Here is a 22,002-nt window from a genome sequence, read left to right as displayed (position 1 = left end):
AATGTATTTTTACCAGTAACATGTTGAAGAAATCTTCAGCCAGACTTGTGAGCATTTCATTCTTTTCATTCCCTCTGAGAATAAAAATTCCTTTTACCTTTTCAAACCAATTAACCATGTAAAGGGAAAATAAATATATTTTAATAGCATGAAAAAGGACAATAGTTTGTACCATACTTAAGTCTAATTACACAAACTATATAAAGATTAAAACAACAGCAACAATGTTACCAGTCTGCTGAGGGTACTTCAGCCTCAGACTGAAATTTTTCACTCACACTAAACAAATGTAGGTGATATCAAACTAATGTAAGTGATTTCTGTAGCTGACTTTCTAGCACAAAAACTAGAGATCTACTTTTACAATTGCCATCATAGATAAAAGAGCTGAAAACGGACAATGTGTGAATGAAGCATGGTCGTAGGTAAGAATATAAGCATGAAGTTATCACCACACTTTTTTTTTTAAAGCAGTTGAGAAGGCAATCAAGTAACACTCATCTGACATTGCTGTTAGTTTTCTTTAAAAGTAGCCACTTGTCAAAAAACATTCAATTCTGAATAACATTTGTTGCAAAGTTATAAGAAATTCTTAATTCAGTAACAACCAAGGACCAAATTGAATACTTAGGCATGCTTTTTTTTTTTCCCCTTTTTTTAGTTCACATATGATTTATGGTTATACTTATCTTCCCAATAAGACCGTATTTTATCATTGCTGGGAGCCCATCTTCTCCTGCTATGTTGATTTTTTTCCCACATTTCTGGATAGAATTTAGCAAAGTGGAAATGCTTTTGACTTCTTGTTTGTCAAGTTCCTGAAATCAGAATTATAACATAAGCTTTAGTGTACAGTTCTAGAAGAACCTGTACTTAATGAACCAGATGACATTCTGTTCTCAAGAGCAAACTGCAGCTTGAAGTAGAGATTTCATTCTTATATTTTTATTTCAGTTTTTCAAATTAACTGCTGGTATAAACCAAGCCAAATGAAAAAAATCTTTTTTTTGACTATTACAATGACAGTATTGACGATTCTGATGTAACAATTACATTACCCGACACAGAAGCTTGTCTAATTTGTTGACAAACTGTTTGCTGCACTTGTGAGAGACATTTTCACAGTCTTCTGTTGCCAGGAACTGTTCTAATAATTGGAAATCTTTTTTTCTTGTAGCTTCATCAATTAACTTTTCAAACTGTCAACAATAAAAGAAAACAGAGCAACGGTATTACAATATGCTTAACACGGACACTGATTTCACAAGATTGAACATAGGTTTTACGCAATCATCTGTGGCATTCTAAGCAAATATTCTGAATCATAAAAATCACTAAATGTAAAACCTAAAGTACAATACATCAATCATGCAAAGACTTATTCACTAAGTTTTTAATTATTTGCCATTTTTCCTTAACCGAATGTTTTTTTCTTTCCTCATATTACAAATAAATGCTAGGTGCTCATTGTGTTAATACCCCTTCCTTAGTACATTTAATATTTTACATTTCTAAGTTATCTATTGGTGATTTTAAAAGATATTAATACATTCCATGACTACTGCCTTCCTCGACTATTTTGCCACTCTATTCTTTCTAGAAAAATTATAACCAGATTTCAACATTTTGGTCTGAAGTATCTTCCCAACTGATTCATGTATGTCAAATGCATACGATTTATTTTCATCAATAACAATTTCCAATTTCTCCTGCTTTCTGCCCAGCTACTTGGCACTAACCTATGTCAATGGAACTTTTTTGTACCACGTTCTTTGCCACACTACCAATTTTACTTGTAATTAAATACCAGAAGCAGTGCTTTAAGTTGGTAATTGAAACGATCAATAGTCATATTCTAGTCTATAAGCACATACCTGCATCTCAATCCTGGCTGCCATTTTTGCAAATCATCTATTCAGCTGTGTAAAAAGGGAATATTCATCACTTCACCAAAACACAATTTACTGACATAGACCTCCAATAGGTTTAGCAAACACATCAGTAATCAGTCAAAACACATTACAAATTCCAAGGTTTGTCAGTAGTATAAATACTATTCAAGAAATTAAACTAAATGGGCATATAAGGAAACATCTTTACATGGATAAAAAATTCTTAAAATAAAAGAGTGGAAGGAAGGAGCCACTTTGGCAACGGAGAGCCAGAGGGTCCTGCAGTGGACTGTCAATATTTGTCCCAGAGAAGAGCATGAAGATGGCCAACACTACTGTCAACACCAGGTTATTCAGAAAAGGCCAGCTGACAGAACTCCAAAAGGGCCTCGTTATAAAATGGCAGATTAAATCATTTAAGAAAAGTGTGATAAACGCGTGCAGGGAAAAAGCCTTCTTAATTATACGCACAGTGACGGCCCCAGAGATGACTACTACCACCAAAAAGCAAGAACTTCAAATTAGAGTTTTCTGAAAACATTGTCTTAATACCCAAGAGCAGACATAAATATTTTCCTTGCTTTAAGAGTTAACATGGAAAAAAACCCACAAACTTCTTCATGCTTTGTATAAATAAATCTACATTGACCAATCTACAACATGCTGTTTTGGTCTCCTCGTCACAGAAATTACATAGAATTGGGCACAGGGAAACAGCCATTAAAAACAGGGAATGACTTCTGTAGAACCAGCAACTGGGAACACACACTAGTCATTTCTGTGCTCCTAAATAATAGGTAACAAATACAGGGTGGGATTTTTTTTTTTTCCAATACAAGACTGGAACAGCCTACATTGAAGCCTTTGCTATCACCTCACAGGTCTCTCATCTCCTGCCTAGTCGGAAAAGCCAGAGAAGAAAATATAAACCCCTTTCAGGTGCCTCCTTGTCGACGAGGGAGTGAGACCTCCGCCCTCGAAACACGCGTAATCGCTGGCATCTCCCCCAAAAGCTCTGTTACTGAGGGGAATACGCCCCGTAGTGCCCCCCGCCTCCTTCAGCCGCGGGGCGCGGCGCGACCCCCCGGCAGAGCCGCAGGCCGCGAGGCAGCAAAAAACCCCCCACAACCCGGCGCCCCTCACCTCACCGCCAGAGCAGAAAAAAAGCGCCCCTTCCCGCCGGCCAATCACCGCCAGAGCCGGTAATCTCCAGCCAATCACTGCCGGCGAGCGCGCCACGCGAACCAATCGCGGTAGGAGGAGCGGGGCGGCAGGCGGAATTAGCTTCCGCGAGGCAGCCCCGCCCAGAGCATTCTGCTCCCTCCGCACCTGACGCGGTCTCGCCCAGCCGGCGCGGAGGAGGCGGTGCTGGAGACGGGCGGGCACAGGGCGGTGTTTCCGCGCGCCCCAGCCCGCCCGAGGGGCCGCAGCCCGCCGGCCCGGCCCGGCCCGGCCTGCCTGAGGGACCGCGGCGGGAATTACCGCGGGTGTCGCGGGTTCCAGCGGCGTACCGGGAAGCACCGCCCCGCATAGGTAGAATTAGCAGCAGCAGCAGTAGCGGAGCACACAGGAGGAGAATCGCTTTTCACAGCAGATAAACCTAAATGTAAATAAAATAAGACCCCGGACTTTCTAAAATAAGAGACAAAACGATGCTATAAAAGGGGAAAAAAAAGCTGTACAGGAAGTATTTAAAATGCCGCCAGCTGTGCCTGTAAGTGAGGAACGCGATGGGGGGGGGGTGAGCGGCGCTGGGTGCCCCCCCGCTGGGGTCGACAGGGGGGCGGGGGCGGTGAGCGGCGCTGGGCCGTGTGTCGCCGCCGGCCCGTTCCCCGCCCCCCCCGATGGGGCTGGGTGTGGGGGGGTGTGGGGGGGGGACGGACGCTGGTTCCCCCCCGCTGGGGCTGGGGGGTCCGGGGAGCCGAGGCAGGTCCGCAGCTGTCCTGGGAAGGCCGCCGGGGACACAGCTCTGCGTGAGGAACTTGGAGCATCGGAAGTTTTGTATAAAAACTGAATTCCGCTTTCATCGTATGACGCAGAAGTAATTAAAGCCAATTTGCATTTGATGCTTTCCCTTACCAGTCACGTGAGCACACGCGCAGACTATCCCCCGATTTTCAGATCTGGGAAGGAACAGCCTTACTCCTTCCATAGCAAAAGTGAGCCATGAGGTATGGGAGAAGTGGATCCCGCGCTGTCCCCCCTGCGCCGGCCTCGCTGAGGAGGCTGGGAGGCCACTGTACCCCCACTTCTCATTCTCTGATGCCCATTTTGTTTGGTTAGCAGAAGGGAGATCAACAGAAAGCAGTCTTCTCATCGAGTTACCCATTAAACAGTCTGGAACGAGCAGTGAAATTATTTGGGCCATAGATATGGCAACTATGCGTAAAAATTTCAGAGACAACGGAAGCAAAGCTGTCTTTAGGGTAGGGTAGGGTAGCACTGTGTACAGGGACCCTTTCTCCACTGCACTCACAGAAATATTTACCTTCTTTACAGGTACTGGAAAACATCATACTGGTCAATATAACCAATCTTTGGCACAGCTGCTGTTGTATGTAGAACTGAGAAGGGTCAGAAGCACTGATGCCAACAGCTTTAATACCAAGTGTCAGCTGAAATAGCTGCAGATCTGAGATCATAAGGAGAAAGCCAAATCAGGAACGAAGTCAGCACTAACATTAGGCTCATGCTGACAAATGACTAACCATTTAGACTCGCCGTTCTGTGTCTTTACCAGGCAATGCTGTGAAGTGCATACAACATTCTACTGAGCACTGATGATACACTAAGTACCGTAGTTACAATTGACGGTTAGCATATTACTACAAGTTGGATATTTTTTTGCTAAGATAAATACAAATAAATTATGAATTTGAAAATAAATGTAAAAATAACACCTATATTAAAAATAACTACCTGTAAGATAAACCTAGTGGTTGGATGTTCACAGCAAAAGCCAGTCCTTCTCTTAAATACTCTTACACACATCCCCACATGTCCCAGGGTAAAACAAATACACATTGTTTTCAAATGATTTCTTAAAATCAAAGTCCACTATCTTTATCCTTTGCTGGTCTCCTGGTTAGTCTACAGTGTGGTTGCCTTGTCTATTTCTAGGTGATGCTTAATACTCTATTTCAGTGGGTAAAGTTCTGATTCAGATCAGTAATATAGGAAAGTGGAAAACCAAGAGTTATAAAGACAAGATATAATACCATGCTTTCTAAAAGCACCCGCCTTTATGCATCTACATGCATATATTTATAACACATATTCTGTATACTTTGTGATAAAAAGTGACATTGACATTCTGTATTTAAACTGTGATTTGCAGTAGACATCTTTTCTCCAAGCAACTTTGACAACACAGTGAAGTTATTAACACTGATTAAAAGTAACTGGTAATACGTGTCTTTATTAATTATGTCTTCTAGTTAAATGTCTCCATTTTGCTTTAGAAGAAACCTGGCAATGGATTATTCAAATCTTGAACTTTATCAAGTAAACACTTGGCACTGATGGAGATGCATTTTGTATACAGGAGAAATCAGTTACTATAGAGATGGACATTCTCTTAACATGCCCTATGTAGATATATTTTCAAGAAACCTGTGAGTGAAAAGAACGTGGTTTGAGAGGAAAGACTGCAGGAATGCAAACTGAAAGAACAAATGGAAGAAAGAATAACACAACTGTGAGACTCAGAAATTAACGTACTAAGTACAGTCTAGCACAGCTTTGGAAAGGGCTATTAGAAGAAAACTCCTTTCTCTTCTTTTCCATGAAACCACATTAGAATCAACTGGCAGCGGGCCTTTTTCCAACATTAGATCTTAATCCTGCAGGTGCTGCATGCACAGAACTCAGGTGAAATGACAGCAAATTCCATGTAAGAGGCGGCAGCCTGGTCATTTTTGCAGCTATGTAGAGCAGTCACTATTTTTATCAAGCGCTGTTCATTTTTTAGCAACTGGAACCCACCTTACTTTCCTGAGGGTGTTGCTCTGTAAGTGACAACTCAGCACTAAGTTGCCTCACGGATTTTCTTAACTGTTAACAGGAGTACTATTGACAAAAGCAACACAGAATTGTGAGAACTTTTTATTACAGTGTTTTGTATTACAATAGCCACAGTTTGGGGTTTTTTTTAAAATGAATTAAGCACTGTGCAATTGTACAACTATCCACTAAAACAAAATGAGCTTTTGTCTCGCATATCTGCTTTATTGATATACTGTGTAATGTGCTTTATTGATATACTTGTAATGTACTTTATTCTGGACAAGATGTTCAATCAGGAAAGACAACCCCTTTTCATGTACATGGATTCCACGTTTCTTTAAAAAACATGCTTGAAAGAACCTTAAAATGTAGACTACCAGACATTAATTTATTGTATGATGATAATAAACACAGGTTTTTCAAAGTGCATTATATGGCAATAACCCTTGTGAAGCATTCACTTTTACAAAATCTTCATTAGAAGGGAAGTGCTCAACTTGAACACAGTGCAAGCAGTCAGGTTGTCCTGAGAATTATAAAGGTGGACATAAGTTTACCTTCACGACAGGTGCGTATTACCACTACTCAATGGCTTCATCCCTTTTTTGTTCACTAGAATCCTTTTGATGTTCACTACTGAATGTGACAGGAGAATGTAAGTGCAAGTTTCATCTTCAGGTGGCAGGTGCCAGCACTCATGTTTGAACGTTTAACAGCTTAACCCAGAGATCACTCTCAGTTCCGCTGTAGCGTAGGCCTGCTCTGCTCTCAGGCAGCAACGCCAGACAACTCTTTAGTAACAGCTACTGTCAGTTCTTCTCCAGCAGTGCAAGACAAGCAAAGAGAGAAAAGGCAAACTTGGAGTAATACTTCAGTGTTCAAGATTTTGCACGTGCAAATACCCTGAGAGGTCGTGGAAGGAAGACAGTACCAGCCAAACTCACATTTCTCACCTCTCTGACACTGTGGTATACATGCCATTAACCTTTAAACTGACAGCCTCAGCCCTACATCATCTGTCCCTGCCTGCAATAACATTCAGATCTGACATTTGCTACCACATGAGTCTCTCTCAGAAGATGGGGCAACAGCATCCTTCTGCCAGTAAGCCAAGTACTGCATTGTAAACTGGTGTCAAATACCAGTCTCATATGAGAAGGATTTTTAATGGTGTGTTGAGAGGCAATTCAGTGTTTTTGTTGATGGAAGAAACACAGAAATTTGGGAGGGAAGGGGAAAGGGGGGAGGAGGGAACAATACTTTAAAATAGTGCCTTTTATTCAGCACAAGTGCTTCAGTGCATGTCTGTGTCCATTCTCTTACTTTGATGACAAGTACATAAAATGCTGCTTCTATAGACTTTAAAAATGCTGGATAAACTTTAGTGGAATTCCTTAGAGAGAGCAAGTTTCACCAAAGTAAGGGTATGCAATTTCAATTCATGCCAAGACAGACTTCTGCAGTTGCTGAAGGTGTATTTCTGCTCATCTAACTTGACATCTACAGACTCTAGCACAATTTGGCACAACCTTGCACTAATGCTGAGAACTGCAGTATGGCAGAACTAGCCTGCAGCATTCTCCTGCACTCAGCAGAGATGGCGCAGTTTGTCACACCACAGGTAATTTGCTAACTATAGCGAAAACATCTCCATTGACAATGAAGAGCATAGGTTGACTGGTTCAGATGTTATGTCCTATATCATCATGTCATTTAGTCATATGAAGCCCACCATAGGAGGCAAAAAAACTTACAATTAGATCGTGCCCCTTCTTACAGAGCTCTCACCTTTGTGCCGTGTGAGGAAGACTAGACTTCCAGTTCACTGCATTGATTTTTCTAGGAGACGGGAGTTGCTGCCAGATTGGTAGTGGTCACTCTCTAACCCAGGTACAGAAAATAACACAGGAGGATCGAAAGCAGGCAGCGCTCTTTCCTCTCTGTAGTTGGCAATTGCACCTCAGCCTCACCTCCTCCTTCAAAACAATTTCAACTTAATGTTCAACCTCACAGTGCTCCAATAAAAAGTTAAAGCAGACAACACAGTCAATTCTCAACAGTTTTCTCAGTACTCTGCAAGAAGTGCTCAGCAGCTCATGGAATCGTCATTCATGACTTTGAAAAGCCAAAGACTAACGGGCAGCTTCTTCCTTTGAAATCCTAAATGGGTCTCACAACTAAGTAGTAACATGAAGTTGCCAGACACATGAATTTTCTTCAGGTTTCTGCACTTCCACAATCGCTCAGTAGACTTTTTGGACTAATATATACCTGGCTGTGGGTTGCTTACAACTAACTGTGATTTTAAAAACAGCTTGTGATTTTGATGAATTATCAGCAATCCAGAATAAGATGCCTGAATAAGTGATCTGATTTTCATAGTATAATCCTTCTAAAAGGCAGCTCTTCTAATACATCAAGCCAGCCAGTTTTGAATATGCTACATGTATAAAGCTAAACTTTGCATGCAGTGATAAATATGTATGAAAAAAAATCATGGGCAATCTTTTAGTTACTAGATTTAAGCCTGCCGCCAATCTTAACCCATGCTGAAACCACAGAATGAAAGTGGCAGAGCAAGAGGCATGGGAAGACTGCATCTAACAGTGTTACTGTGCTCGCCCTGCTACACAAGGATTTCTGTTTATGCGTCCATGTAAGTATTGATTTACCAGTAAAATCATAATTTTGCTTCAAAGTTCCCACTTTGTGTTGCAAAGATACTACTGCAGTAGTACTGGGATGCTGTGGAATGGGGAGCCAGGATGTAGGGTTCTAGTGTACTACTCCATGGCTCTGTAACCAGCTCCCTGTATTGTCTTTATATATATACATATATATATATATATATGTTTCTCTAGCCAGCTCTTGATCTATAAATTTACCCGTTTCAGGTAACAGTGTAAGATCATTAGCGTTCATATAGTGCTTTGAGATCTTCAACTGTAATTGCCACGTGCTCATTTCCCTTAGTAAAAACAGGTGCCAAGGAAGGGACAATTCCTGTACCACCACCTAGAGAAACAGCCTACTTGTGCACCCCCTGAAAAAGATGAGAACGTCCCAAGCTCTGCCTCACACAAACTTTGGTAACAATCATCCCTGCTGCCTACAGCAAACACTGGAGAGAAGAAAAGCCAACTTTTTTTTTTTTTTTTTTTAAGGGAAATATAGGGGCTGATGGGACATTTTCATGTATGTTTTGCTCCTAATAACATTTAATTTCCAACCTAAATATTAATGTAAATATTTAATGTGGTTACAGTCTTAATAATATATTAATACAAGTACTTCCCTACAGTGTCTGCCATCCAAATTATGCATAGATGGAATAGTGCCCAGACTTGGTGAGATAATTAGAAACAAACCAGTAAAGCCACACTGCCCGTTTAGAAAACAGTACAAAATAGTAAAATAAAATACATCAGTTAGTTAGAAATATTCTGTGCAACCTAGAATATTAATAGCAACATGAAGTGTGCTGTTTTGCCCTCCGGTGGCCTGACAGCATCCCTTGGAACCATTCTGCACTGATTCACACACTACAAGAAATCACACGGCCTTTCAACGGATGTAACTCAATACACATTTTGGCCCTTTTTACTTTCTGAGAGGTTTAGAACAGTTTGTACAGGTCATTGGCTACTCCCCTGCCCTGCAACACTTTGCCAGGTTTGGCAGGTTTCAAAAAGGAGACTGTTGCCATAGGAGCAGAGAGCCTGGCCAAGGACGAGCATGCTACCGCGACTACTGACAAATGCTCTGCACCCACTTTGTTCAGTCAGATGAAGTGGATCCAGCTCTCCTCGCACTCTCTGGGCATCTTAAGGGGGTGAGTCCGGCAGGTAAGAGTGTAGTTTTTGCCTCTGTTGTTATCCCAATACTCCCAGCCGTTGACTCGGTACCTCGCTGCAAACTGGACGACAGAGCACAGCTGCAGGAGGAAAGGAGGCACAGGGAGAAAGAAAGTGAAAACATCAACCTGACCCTGCCCGCTTTTCTCAGGGATGCTACTGTGCCAACGAGCACACACTTCATGGAGGCTTCTCCACTGGTTGAAGGTGTATCGGACAGATACCTGCTTCTCAAAAGCAACATTGCGAACCTGGATGGTGCCACTCAGCCCCAGATCTGAGCTGGTCACTCGTTCCAGACACACCTGCTGCTCCTGAAGTCGGGAGGAGAAATCCATGCAGTCTGCGGGCTGCTGGAAGTCAGGCACCAACCACTGCATGGTAAACTCCAAGTCCGAGCTGCTGTGCCAGAGGTCTGAGTTGATGGAGAGCCTGGAAAGCACGTGCAAGGGGATCGATGGATCCTCCCCAGTCTGGAAGACTTTTACTTCAGTGAGCTCCAAGCCCAAAGCATCAGCAAATCTTACCCGGTTCATGCGACCCTGGCATCCAGGAACCTGACACTGCACTGCTGCCCGCTTCCTTCTTTCGGGCGATGTAGGCAAAGATCTTGCTCGGCGGCGTATGATAGGCCGTAAAGCTGGATCACAGCTGGAGGAAGTGCTGCTCTGAGGCTTTTTTGGCTGGGGGCTCCCCTTGGCTGGGGTACTGCTCCAGAGGGTCATGCTGCCACTTGTATGGACTGCCGGGGGCTGCTGCTGCCCTCGTCCCAGCGCTTCTCCAGCCCGTAACATGTTCTGATAGAGATCAGAGAGGTAGCTGGGATTCCTCCGAGGACCACGTACCTCCATTCTTGATCGATGACAAATAATCAGCGTTCACACTGCAGGCAATAACGAGTGCTGCCGCTCTGAAGGATGTAACTTGGGAATGGCAGCCTCGGGCAGTGTCTCAGGTTATTGCACTGGACGCAGCATGAATCAACTGAAACGACGTTGCCCGCTGAGCGAAGGGCAGAAACCTGGGAGCTGTGGCAGGAGCTGGAAGCGAAGCAGAGGCGCGTGCACTGTGTGGGAGACGAAGGCAGCCTCACTGGCGGGTAGACTCGAGGCCGCTGTGGTGGCTGGTGGACCCGCTACTCAGGCTGGAAAGGGACTCGAGGCTGTCCCCCCTGACGCTGGAGGACCCGAAGCTCTCCCGCAGGCTGGAGACCGACTGGAGGCTGTCGTGCGGGGCGCCGGGGGAGTCCAGGCTGTCGGAGAGGTCACTGGATGCCCGGGGGTTGCGGCGCTGCGCCCCGGAGCACGCTCGGCCGCTCCGGGCGGCGCGGGGGCCCTGCAGGCTGTCCTCGAAGGCGGCCGCCGACCCCACGCTGGGGCAGCAGCAGGCGCACTCCAGGCTGTCACACTGGACGCTGGGCGACTCGCCGGGGCCGCCGAGGCTGTCGGGCGCGAAGGAGCCGGAGCCGAGGCCGGGGCTGCTGCAGAGGCTGGAGGGGGCGCAGGGCCCGTCCCGGCGGAGGCTGTCTGACGGGGCGGGGGCGGGGTCGGCCCTGCGCGCGGAGGGGGCGGGACCCGCCTCTGGGCACTCCGCGGCCCACATGGGCCGCGCGCTCCGCCTGCCGCCGGCACGGCACGGCCGCGCTGCGCGCCCCCTGCCCGCCCCCCCCCTCCTCTTCCTCCTTCTCCCCCCCCCCCCCCCCACCGCTGGCACATGCGCAGAGCTCCTCCCGCCTTCCGGCCGAGCGGCTCGTGCGCGCCGCCGCCCCGCGCCTGCGCAGTGCCCGCCCGGCCTCACCGCCCGCGGCCTGCCCGTAGTTGCCGGTGGCGGCTGAGGCGGGGGGCGCTGGCGGGGCCGAAAATGTGTGGAAGGCGGTCTGTTAGCGAACGAGCTGCTCTCCGGTCCTCTCCTCAGGCGGGAACGGCCGGTGCGTGCCGGGAGGGAGTGGGGTCCGAGGGGCGCTGGGGCGGGCAACCTCCGCCGGCTCGGGGGGTGTGGGAGGGAGGGCGGTTAAGGAGTAGGAGTGGATCAGATGCAAATAGATACAGCTGTGAATGTGAATATGAATATGTAAATAGCACTGCAACAAAACCAAAGGCGGGCGAGGAGAGGTGTTTCGGCGCTTGTCTTCTGTCACCCTTTGCAAATGGTATCCGTGTGCCCCTGGTACGGGAACGCGGGTCCTGGAAAATAAGAGGATGCTACAAATTCTGCTCCCCAGTGTTTTTAGTAGGAACTTACGAGTATTGAGAGATGGGGTTTGGAAAAAGGAAAAAAAAAAAGTATTTGATACAAAATTTGCATATATGAATCTAGGAAGAGCGCTTTTTCTGACACAAAAAGGACAACTCAACGTGCAGAGGACGCGGGTGGCGGAGCATCTGTTCTGGTTAAATTAAGAGCAGAAACACCCACCACCGTTCGACTGTGGTACTGGGCTCCAGGCGGTGCGTGCCGCGCTGCGCAGGAGGAACAGGATGGTGAGGAGCGCGTTATACAATGAAAAGTAGCTCTTCTAACGCTGCTGCATCTCCAGATATTTTCCTGTATTTCACCAACGCTTCTTCAGGGACGGGCTCGTAGAGCTCACGGCGAGAGCTCGGTGGTTTGTGGGGTGGCCTCCCCCGGTACCGGGCTGTGCCCCTGCGCCCCGGCACTGGCCTTGGCCCGCCGGGACTGGGAGCAGGGCTGTCCTCGCTGCCCAGCTCTCCTCTTGGTACCGGGCGATGGCGGCTCGGCATGGACCGGCAATGGTAAGCAGAATGGTGCTGGTTCCCATTAAGCGAGTGCTGGGGGAGGGGACGGTGTTTTCTAGTGCCGTTTAGTAGCTGATTACGTTTATCTTGCTGCTTTAAAAATAAATCACGTTGGGAGGAATGGCATGGTGTTTGTTTACTGCATCTCTAGGACGTGGTGATGTTTGCATTTGATACGCTGTGTCTTACGGACCCAAAAGACTGGAGTCGTTTGAAGATTATATAAAAATAAAGGTGCAGATGCCCTTTAAAAAGTGTAATAATGGGACCAGGCATTCAAGAATATCCCTTATTACTGCACAGAGAGGCACAGAAAAAGGAAAGCCAAATCAATGAAAACCACAAAGGAATGGTAAAGTAAGGAAATTGTTTTCTCTCTTTCTAGTTACAGAAATCTCTAAATACTGTAGATTAGCTAATAAGTGCATGGCTATGCTGTTCCGATTCTCCTCCTCTCCACTGATCCACAGCAACAGAAATGATTGTGCAGTATGATCGCACAGGTCACAAAGTGACAGAGGTGACTACGTCAATGCTGGAGGCACAGGACTTATTTTCATTCTTTTATGAGCTCCTGAATTGGTGAAATCGTGTTTTTTAAACCAAAATCTGACTATTCTGACATAAAAACTGTGAATAAGACATACAGCTTCACAATTAACTGAACTGCAGTCAAACTAGGTTAGACCAGGAGGGCACAATTTGCTTATTCCTGTTCTAAAATGACATTATAAAGCTTTGCTTTTTAAAATCAGTAATATTTCTTGTTTGTAGAACAAACATTGCATTCTGATTCTAACAGAATACACTGATGTAATGATTCTGTGTGCTTACACAGGAATGTATCTGATTTAATTGAGGAAACGTGTATTTTAGTTTTAAGCTGTCCAGATCAGTAATGCCATTCCTTTTGCTTGCATGTGAGGTTTTTTCCTACTAATATTTCCATAACCCCAGTGTATTGTGAAATGGTGAATTTTGTTTGTGCCTTTGTTGTGAAATAGTTGGTATTAATATCAAAATAGACTGTACGCTCCCTTCTCACTTTCACTCCTTAACTTCAGAGGAATAATCCTTCAAATTTTGTTGACGGTATGCAAATGTGAAAGGCAAGCAAGATTTGTCTGGCAGTAGCCTTCATGTTGTACTTCATAATTAATTTTGCTAAATTGCAGTAGGACCATGTACCACGTACTATAGAAATTAGTAGTTAAATATGTAGTCTCTACTATTTACTATGTATTATCCCCAAAGTAACTTTGGGATCCTCTGATAGAGGATTCTATGTAAGGGCTAGGTTATATTACTATGTCATCTGATTTGAATTATTTGCTTCTGCATTAGTAGTATTAAAAATATAGTAGTGCACTAGTAGTATAAAAAATAAAAGGTGACCATGGCATAGTTCTCATGAACTTTAAGTCTAAGAATAGTTGCAATTAAGACTCTTTAAACTGAATTGCACTCTAAACTTTTATTGTATTTCTATTCTGATGATCATACATGTACTTATTTATATGTGATATTTTGTTTAATCCTTGTTAGTTATAGTAATGGAAAAAGCCATCCAAGCACCAAAGGACTAAATAAACCAATTTCTCACGTGAAATCTTCTTCTGGGAGTTTAGGCAAAAATGTACCAAGCGCCACTGAAAAGGTAAATCATTCCTTTTTTTTTTCTCTATAGAAAAAGGGTACTTAATTTATGCCAGCTTCCTAATAACATCACAGACTTGCATATCTTTTCAGACTTCCCATGACACGCAATATGGTAACCAACCAAGTATTTTTAAGAAGGGAAGAAACCAGCTGGATGGCAATACTCAGTCAAAAAGGTAATTTTATGTTAAGATTGTCTGTTTAATTCGTAGATGTTTCAAACTGGTATATGAAATGCTTGTGATGAGATCATGGTTTCTCTGTTTTGCTTTTGACTTGACTGGTCCCAGAATTCAGCATTTATGAGGATAACAAATTTAAGTTACCATTATACAAACTTACTTAGTGAGTTCTCAGGCAAAACCAGAGTAAAATAAAACAAAAAAAAAAATCAGTTGTAGGTGGTGTTATCTCTGCCAGCAAATACTAATTTTACCTCAATACTAAGTTTCCATCCAATTTTAGCTTCATTCATGTAGATCCATGTCCTTGAAGGAGGTAACAAGACCTTTGTAAACTGTTGTTCCAAAGACATTAATCATTCTGATGGGATATGATCTTTCCTTTTATTTAGGATCACGAGTGTTTGCACATCACTGCACAGAGTGCAAGGACCAAAGAGGAGCCTCCCAGAAAGAAGACAAAATGAAAATTTTCTGCACAGGATCCCTCCTAGCACAAAGGGCAGCGCACAAGGTAGCTTCTGTAGGGTTAAAGATGTCCCAATGCAACACTTTTATTGCAGTAAAAAAGAACAGTTGGAAAAGAGTCACGAAGAACATGTTGCTGAAGCTGGTCCATGCTCTTCTAAATGGCAAGAAGCATCTGTAGATGAAATGTTTCTTGATTTTGAATCAGTACAAATTATTAAAGAAGATGCTGAAGATGATAGTGCCAGTGATCTTTCTGATTCAGAAAGGATTCCCATTCCCCCATCTCCCTGCACACCACCAGAACTCATTCTCAGAGCTGAAGAAATTGATCCAGTTTGCTTGGAACATGTTCCGGATACGGGTTTTAAAGAATTGGAATATTACTACCCAGATTTCCTCCCACCCCCTTTCAACTCATGGGACTTGAAGCAACTGGCCGTCTTTGTTAACGTGGAGGGTAAAACTGAATTTCGACCAAAGCCAACTGGATTTCTCGAGAAATACATTGATCGCCTTTTGCAGCTGGAATGGCTGCAGATGCAGACTGTACAGAATGAGAAAGGAAAGGCAGCCAAAGCCAGGCCGCAGACTGCTCCCGGCTCCATGCGTACCCTAAAAAGCCCTGGCAAAGGCAAAGCATTGCTCAGCCCTTTGCCTAACAAGCAAGCGGTTCCCCAAGAAAGTGTTACAAAGCTGCCCAGAAGCTATTCAGGTCACAGGGGAGACTCATACTGTGAAGAAAGTCGCCAGTTATATTCTCATCGAGGTCACCTGAAACTTTCTGAGAGAATGGGATGTGTACTGTCTTCTCAGAGACAATCTGGTGAAGTAAGGAATGAACTGAAAAAAACCCCAACTGCAAAGCAGCAGCTTCTCAATGTGCCGCCATCCGAGAACAGTTCTAAAATTCAAAGCGTTGGTAATATCAGACCCGCTAAGCAGACCCCAGTATTTCATGGTTCAGCTCCTCCCATCAAAGGCTTAAAAACATACGCGTGTACAAATCCAAAGAAAAATGGCAATGCCAACAATTATGTTCCTTCTAAAAAACCAACAGGGGACAGGAAAATAAAAACAAATGGCACAAAGCAAACATCACGCAAATTTAAATGAAGAAAAATTAGTTAGTAAATGTTGTTGCCTCTTTGCTAGAGAGCTTTTGGCCAATGCAGAAGGGTCATGTTTTCTTCTTAGGACGATCCTGAGAAAATATGTTCTTGATGCATGGTTGTAAGTCAGCACTGTTCATTTCAGTACGTTTGATCTTCAGCCAGCCAGGCCCACAGGAGATTTCTCTCCCTGAAGGCAAAGTGTCTTCCATTGGTCTTTCCTCAAATATTTACGATTGCTCAATGAAGGTAACACTAGCAGAGTATGAACGTTTAGAGAAATATATAATCATAACAAGTCCTCCTGTTTGCACCAGTTGAAGCCCGTTGAAGTGTGTGGAGTTTCTTACCTCGGTGTATTTGGGAGAATGGGACACACGCTCTCTTTCTTGAACAGAAGTGCTGTTTTGTGAGACGGCTTTGATGGTGGTGGTTTGTGATGGAAAAGAGCTTAACCGTTTTTATAAAATAATGGAGTGTGCTTATCTATGCAAAGTCAAACTAATTCTTCACAGAAGATGAGTAATTGGATTGTTTTGATGAATGAGATTTTTTTAATAAGAATGGAGATAATGTTTTGGAATATTTTAATGCAGAAAAGACTTTTTAAGACAAAAATTTATTAGGGAGCAGGCAGCTTCAGTAACGACAGATTAAGAAAATGGAATGCGTATTTTTATACCCATCTTTCCTTGAAGTTCATTTTGTAAGCCTCGATGCTTTTTGTCGTTTAGAGGAAATTACCAAATCTCAAATTGCACATGGATATTTGTGCCTCGTGCAAAACGAGGGTATTGCTAGAGACTCTGGCCTAATGTGCAGAGCTGGTAGCCGCTCAAAGCATAAAAAAATAGGCTCAGGGGATGAATTGAAAGACTGATGTAAGTTGAAGTAAAGATTATTTTGATACAAAAGATACCTATTTTCAGTCACCCAAGATGACTATTATTTATCCCATGGTCCAGTCTACTTCAGTGAGCTTGGCTGCTTCTTTCAAGGTTTAGTGAAGCGATGTGGGGAAATACCCTACAGAGAGCAATCGGGACCCTCTGCTTTCGCTCGTGCCTGTGAGGTACGAGAGAACATGAAGGGTGGTTCAGTGCCTATTCTGGTGTCAGTTCATCTGTTCCAATTTCAAATCAATCACAGCAGCCGGGGACACGATCTTGTTAAAGATGAGATTGGAGAGGGTATTTTGTACCTTCAGTTCGAAATGAGATACTGAGCAGCATTAACTTCATCTGCAGCCACCAGTCCCAGTGACCTGTCTGCGAGAGGGGAGCTGAGGGCTGACGGACCAGATTTTACAAGTGGATCCTTCACATTGGGATAGAAAATAAAAAAGTAGCAAATACTAAAGAATACATTATGTATATAGTTAAATTGCACTTCTCTTGTTGATCTCATCTTGGTTTTAAGCTGCTTAGCTGTTTCTGTTCTTTCATTGTGCCTACCACATCTTCAGCTTTGTAACATTTCAAAGCATGGATTTATATGTAGTTTAAAACATGAGAATATTATTAAATGTAGTAATAAACTAGAGTATTTTCCAGTACATTAAAACATTGCTCAGGAATAGTCTAAGAAATATTTCTAGTGTTTTTTTCCTAGTTGACTGGAGACCAAATGTGAAATTTTAAAGTGATTAAGGAAACAAATGTAATCTACAGTATTATATTTCCATATTCAGTATTTGTGAGGTTACGGTTAAAATGAATTGTAGTTGCATGTACATTCTGCTCTATGCAATTACAGTGAAACTTAATCTGACGTGCTCAAAGATCAAATAGATTGGCTGTGTCAGAGGTGTGGTGAAACTTAAGAGGACGATATTCAACACCAGCAGCTGCAGAAGACCCGCACGTTCCATTGTTGCTATTTCGTGCTTTGGTTTTGTTCCACACTCGTCATGTATTTCAGCTTTTTTCAGACGAAAGATTCTTGTGCTAGAATTTCAAGCTGTGGCCAATTTCTACAAGCCTTCGTTAGTCCAGTTTTCCTGATTTGCATTAACAGTAGTGAAAGTTAATAGGACTGCTCTTGCCACTAAGCGCTACTTTAGTGCAGGATTTTAGCACGCTGCTGTAGTGCACGGTTATAAGCACCAAAAGCACAGTGAGCAGGATCAAGTCAATAATCAGAATAGCAGTTTTCTTAAACAAATTCTGTTAGATGCAGTAATTAATTTAGCATGTTATATAGCACTGAGTGTTCGTGTATGCTGAATTTTCCTCTGAAACGTTACTCTCTGCTGCAGCTTTCCTAGGTTACGAGGAGGGCGGGCATGCAGGTACAGGTACCTTTTGCACGATCACTTCTTAATAAATAAATAGTGTTTCAGTCAGCTTTGACCAGAGCAAAGGTGATTGGCACCGAGAAAAGGTTTTTCTCGCGGACCTAGGAAAGCGTCGTTTTAATGTAGTGCTAGTGATCTGATGGACGTGAATCTGATGTTGGAGACTAAAACATTAGGCGGGTAGAGATGGTGATGCCACTTAAAATAACTGTGAGTACTTGTTCATCATTGAGCTCTGGCTGTGGTCTGGCCAAGTAAGTTTGTCTGGCAGGATAATCCCACAAGTCTAATTTTTGTTCATTGATTTGATACTCCTTACACGGTCGTCTTTGTTTAGACAGAGAAATAGAAATTCTTTGTGTCCCTCAACAAACAGATCTTGGTGTGAGCAGACCCGCAAGGGTTGGATTTTACCCTGCAGCCCTTCGGTGTCTGTTTTAACTTGACCGTGTTCTGGGCCTATAGATAAAAAGAGCTCCTTTGATGAAGAGGTCTATGGTTTATGTTTCGTTCATTTTGTATTGATGGATATTGTCTTCAGAAGCACTTCTGAATACAGCAGAAAAGTTTATCCCATCAAATACATTCTGTCTGGAATTAAAATACTTCCACAGCACAGTGTTTGTGTGGCTATTTATGTTTTTTCCACTATGTTTAGCAATATGATCATATGTTCTGGTGTGTCTAAGCCTAGCATTGAGGATGCGTCTTGAAGAACATGTTTACTATGATGTGAAGGATTTAAACAGTGATTAATTTTTTTTTCTAGATAATTTAAAGGCTTGATGTTCTGCAGTACTACCTGCAAAATAAATACACTCAGGTTGCATTTTAAATAAATAGCCAGATCCTACTTCAGTTATACTGGTAGGAACTTGGAACAACTCTGTTGTTTTCAATGACGTTACCCTGTTAAAAAGATGTGAAGAAACAGAATTTTACTCCAGTATGTATAAACTGCTTTCCTTAGTAATGCTATACTGTATTTTTAATGTATCACATGAAGAATTTTAAAACAATGTTTTTCTCTTGATGCATTTCTTTTTTCTCCTTGCATCTCTGTGGTGAAATCCTGTGGTCAGGTAGAGCTTTACATGCCCCGCGCCCCCTACACCGCGTGGCCGCTTTCAGTTCCCAACAGCAGTTCTGAAACTTCTGCACGATGCTGCAGGTCCCTGTCCTGGCAGCGGTGCGGGTCTCGGCCTCCTGCAGGTACTCCCTGGGAGCTCCTGCTCCGGAGGGGTTACGGTTGTGTGAGCGATGCGATGTGTGTCCTCCTCAGGTGGAAGAGCCGCGCAAGGAACACTCAGATCAATCCCTGCTGCTGGTTCCCTGTCCTGCACCACGGGGCGGCCGCTCGTTAAGGCTGATAAACTGCACTGTTCTTTCCAAATGAGAGATTACACTTGGTGGTACGAATTCGGGGGGGGGGTGATAGCGCTTCTCGCAGAGGCAAAATTGCTCAGCAGTGTTCGTTCTGAGAAAGCTGCGTTTAGAGCCAACGGGTCACCTGAAGCAGGGAGCTCTCGTCCCCCCCACTGTCCCCAGGATGCTGCCGCCCGCCTGCGGCCCCTGCCCCGGGGGGGCGGCGGAGGGGTGCGATGCTGCATGGGATGGTTGTGCTTATTTCATCAGCCTAAACTGCTGCGTTTGCCCCCAGACCACTCCATGATGCCGTAAGCCCATTATTGCTTTCTGGGTTTCATTTACTGTTGTTTGAGGTAACTATTATCTTGTATTTGCTGTTTAAAGGATCCTGTTAGAAGTTTGAGAATATTTTGACAGTTTTTTTCAATCAGTATGTGATACGTTTTTTGGAGCTGATATTATGGTTCAAATTTCTACAGTATGAAATTGACTGTAATGTACTATTTTTTACCTTATTTTAAAGGCCTTTGTTGCTCCTATTGGCATTAGTGGGTTTTCTTCTGAAAAAGAACGAAACGACTCTGTTTGGAAAGACTGGAACTCAGCTGAGGATTTGCAGCCCAGCTTTGGTGTTGGTCATCACGGGTTCTTATTTATTTGAACTTTCTGTGGATATTTTTGCTACTGATTTCATGGGAAAGTGATCCTGTAATTCAAAGTTACTGTACATTTACTCTATTAAAAGTGAGATACTGACTGGTACTGAGCTGCATTTTTTCCATCCCCCACAAGGTGTCACCTCTCAGTGTTTCCTGTGGGATCTCTCCTCCGCGCGGTGCGGAGCGGTGTCCCCGCGTGGGCCGCGGGTAGAGAGCGCGGTGGCGTTAGCGCAGCTCCGCGGGGCATCGCGTCTGGAGCGGCTCCGTTCGGGCATCGCCATAGGTGCAGATAACAGGAAAACCTACTTCAGCATAGTCATACTTTTTTTTTTTTTTTTTTTTAATGCGCTGATTGTTGAGTTTCACACTCTCCGTGGCGGTGTCCGGGGCACGGGGAAGATGATCCAAAGAGCAGCAAAGCCGTGGGCAGGTGCTTGCAGGGCCCCACGGTCCCGCGTTGCTAGCGCACGTGGATCCTGTGTTGAACCGAATTTCACATACTGCGTCTTCATGTGTTCGCCTGAGACTGATCAAGAGGAAAATACGGGCAAAGAGATTCAAAGGAGGGAAATGGCATTGCCTATTGCCTGTAGTCTTCATATTAAGTGCTACAAAGCTGTGAGATATCAGGAATTTCACAATCGGAACATTCTTGCTATTTGAGGTGTTCCTGATGTCTAAAGCTCCCCGTCCTGTGCTGGTATTGGAGCCTGTTACTTTCTGTCCTGTTAACAGTGAGTCTCGGTGGATCAGCCGCCCGCCTCCCTCCCCACACTCACTCGTCTTTAAAACGTCGTGGCCTATTTGACATGTTCCGTTGCTTTTCTTCTCCCATGAACAGAAGATCAGTTCTTCCCTAAGTCTTCCTTTCATAACGTCCAAAACACTAAATTAATTATTTTCCAGTTCTAAAAAGGAACAAACCTCCTTGTGCCCAGTAAAAGCAATACAGGGAATGGAAAATGCCCTAAAAGTTGTTTTCATAGAAGCCTTCCCCATACCCTCCGCCCCTCAGTCGTCTTTTTATGTGGTTTTATAAGACAATTTTTCATTTCCTCCTTCTTTAGGTAGTTGTATTTATTTTTCCCAAGCTGGGCGGGCGGCTCCGCTGCGGCTGCGGCAGTTCCTCGTTGCCGGCTTCAGGGTGGCCGCGGCCCCCGGGTGGTGGCGGGGTGAGGGCTCGGGGAGGCTTTTATGGCCGGTGGTGGTGGTGGTGGTGGTGGTGGTGGTGGTGGTGGTGGTGGTGGTGGTGGTGGTGGTGGTTCAAAGTCTGAGCCGCTGCAGGAGCGGCGCTCGGCCGCCGCCCGCCGGAGGGAGAGCGGCGCCTTCGCGGGTTCGCAACAGCGGTGATGTTACGGGGAAACGGCGTTTCCCGGGAACCGCCGAGGCACCGCCGGCGGCCGCCACGTGTGTCACCCCCCCGTGAGTCACCCCCCCGCGTGTCACCCCCCCGCGGCGCAAAGGTCGCGAACCCGCGGGAGCGGCCCCTTTGTCCCGCGCGGCGGCGGCGGCTCCGAACCGCCCGGGAGCGGCGGGGGCGGCCCCGGCAGCGCTCCGAGTGCTCCCGCGTGCGCGGAACCAGCGCGGGGTGTGGGTGTGTTTGTGTGTCCGGAGCTGTGCCCGAGGAGGCGGCACCACCCGCCGCTCCGCAGCGGCGGCCGAGGAGCGCTGTCCGCCGCGGAACGCCGCTCCGCCCGCGCGCCGCCGCCCTCCGCGCTCCGCGGAACACCGCGCGCCGCCGCCGCGCCGCC

The 22,002-nt window shown here is 44.9% G+C and overlaps 3 protein-coding genes across 5 annotated transcripts in view; 1 reads left to right on the top strand and 2 right to left on the bottom strand.

The window, feature by feature from the left end:
* SYCP2 (synaptonemal complex protein 2) overlaps positions 1 to 1,898 on the bottom strand; it is a gene marked incomplete at both ends in the record, with an annotated part of 29,413 nt that extends 27,515 nt beyond the window's left edge. The window contains 4 exons of the mRNA XM_082490928.1: positions 14 to 114; positions 686 to 818; positions 1,059 to 1,199; positions 1,875 to 1,898. Of these exons, the coding sequence (XP_082347054.1) occupies positions 14 to 114; positions 686 to 818; positions 1,059 to 1,199; positions 1,875 to 1,898 (399 nt within the window). The remainder of the gene's footprint in view (positions 1 to 13; positions 115 to 685; positions 819 to 1,058; positions 1,200 to 1,874) is intronic.
* Positions 1,899 to 8,576: 6,678 nt separating this feature from the next.
* Positions 8,577 to 10,625, bottom strand: PPP1R3D (protein phosphatase 1 regulatory subunit 3D). Its single transcript, XM_082491169.1, has one exon. The coding sequence runs from the start codon at positions 10,600 to 10,602 to the stop codon at positions 9,679 to 9,681; it is 924 nt and encodes a 307-aa protein (XP_082347295.1). The 5' UTR covers positions 10,603 to 10,625; the 3' UTR covers positions 8,577 to 9,678.
* A 954-nt stretch (positions 10,626 to 11,579) lies between these two features.
* FAM217B (family with sequence similarity 217 member B) lies at positions 11,580 to 19,261 on the top strand. 3 transcript variants are annotated; one of them, XM_082491116.1, is made up of 5 exons: positions 11,580 to 11,678; positions 12,659 to 12,864; positions 14,053 to 14,164; positions 14,239 to 14,342; positions 14,741 to 19,261. In XM_082491116.1, the coding sequence occupies exons 2-5, from the start codon at positions 12,770 to 12,772 to the stop codon at positions 15,930 to 15,932; spliced, it is 1,503 nt and encodes a 500-aa protein (XP_082347242.1). In that variant the 5' UTR covers positions 11,580 to 11,678; positions 12,659 to 12,769; the 3' UTR covers positions 15,933 to 19,261. The 3 variants fall into 3 exon arrangements, with proteins under 3 accessions (XP_082347242.1, XP_082347243.1, XP_082347241.1); XM_082491117.1 differs by lacking the exon at positions 11,580 to 11,678 and adding an exon at positions 11,776 to 12,504 and having other exon boundaries at positions 14,257 to 14,342; XM_082491115.1 differs by lacking the exon at positions 11,580 to 11,678 and adding an exon at positions 11,776 to 12,504.
* The last annotated feature ends 2,741 nt before the right edge of the window (positions 19,262 to 22,002 follow it).

The sequence above is a fragment of the Vanellus vanellus genome (assembly GCF_965231255.1).
Source record: "Vanellus vanellus genome assembly, chromosome: 15".
Taxonomy (NCBI): domain Eukaryota; kingdom Metazoa; phylum Chordata; class Aves; order Charadriiformes; family Charadriidae; genus Vanellus; species Vanellus vanellus.
The sequence above is the reverse complement of the archived record's forward strand: the minus strand, read 5'-3'. Positions and strand labels throughout refer to the sequence as shown.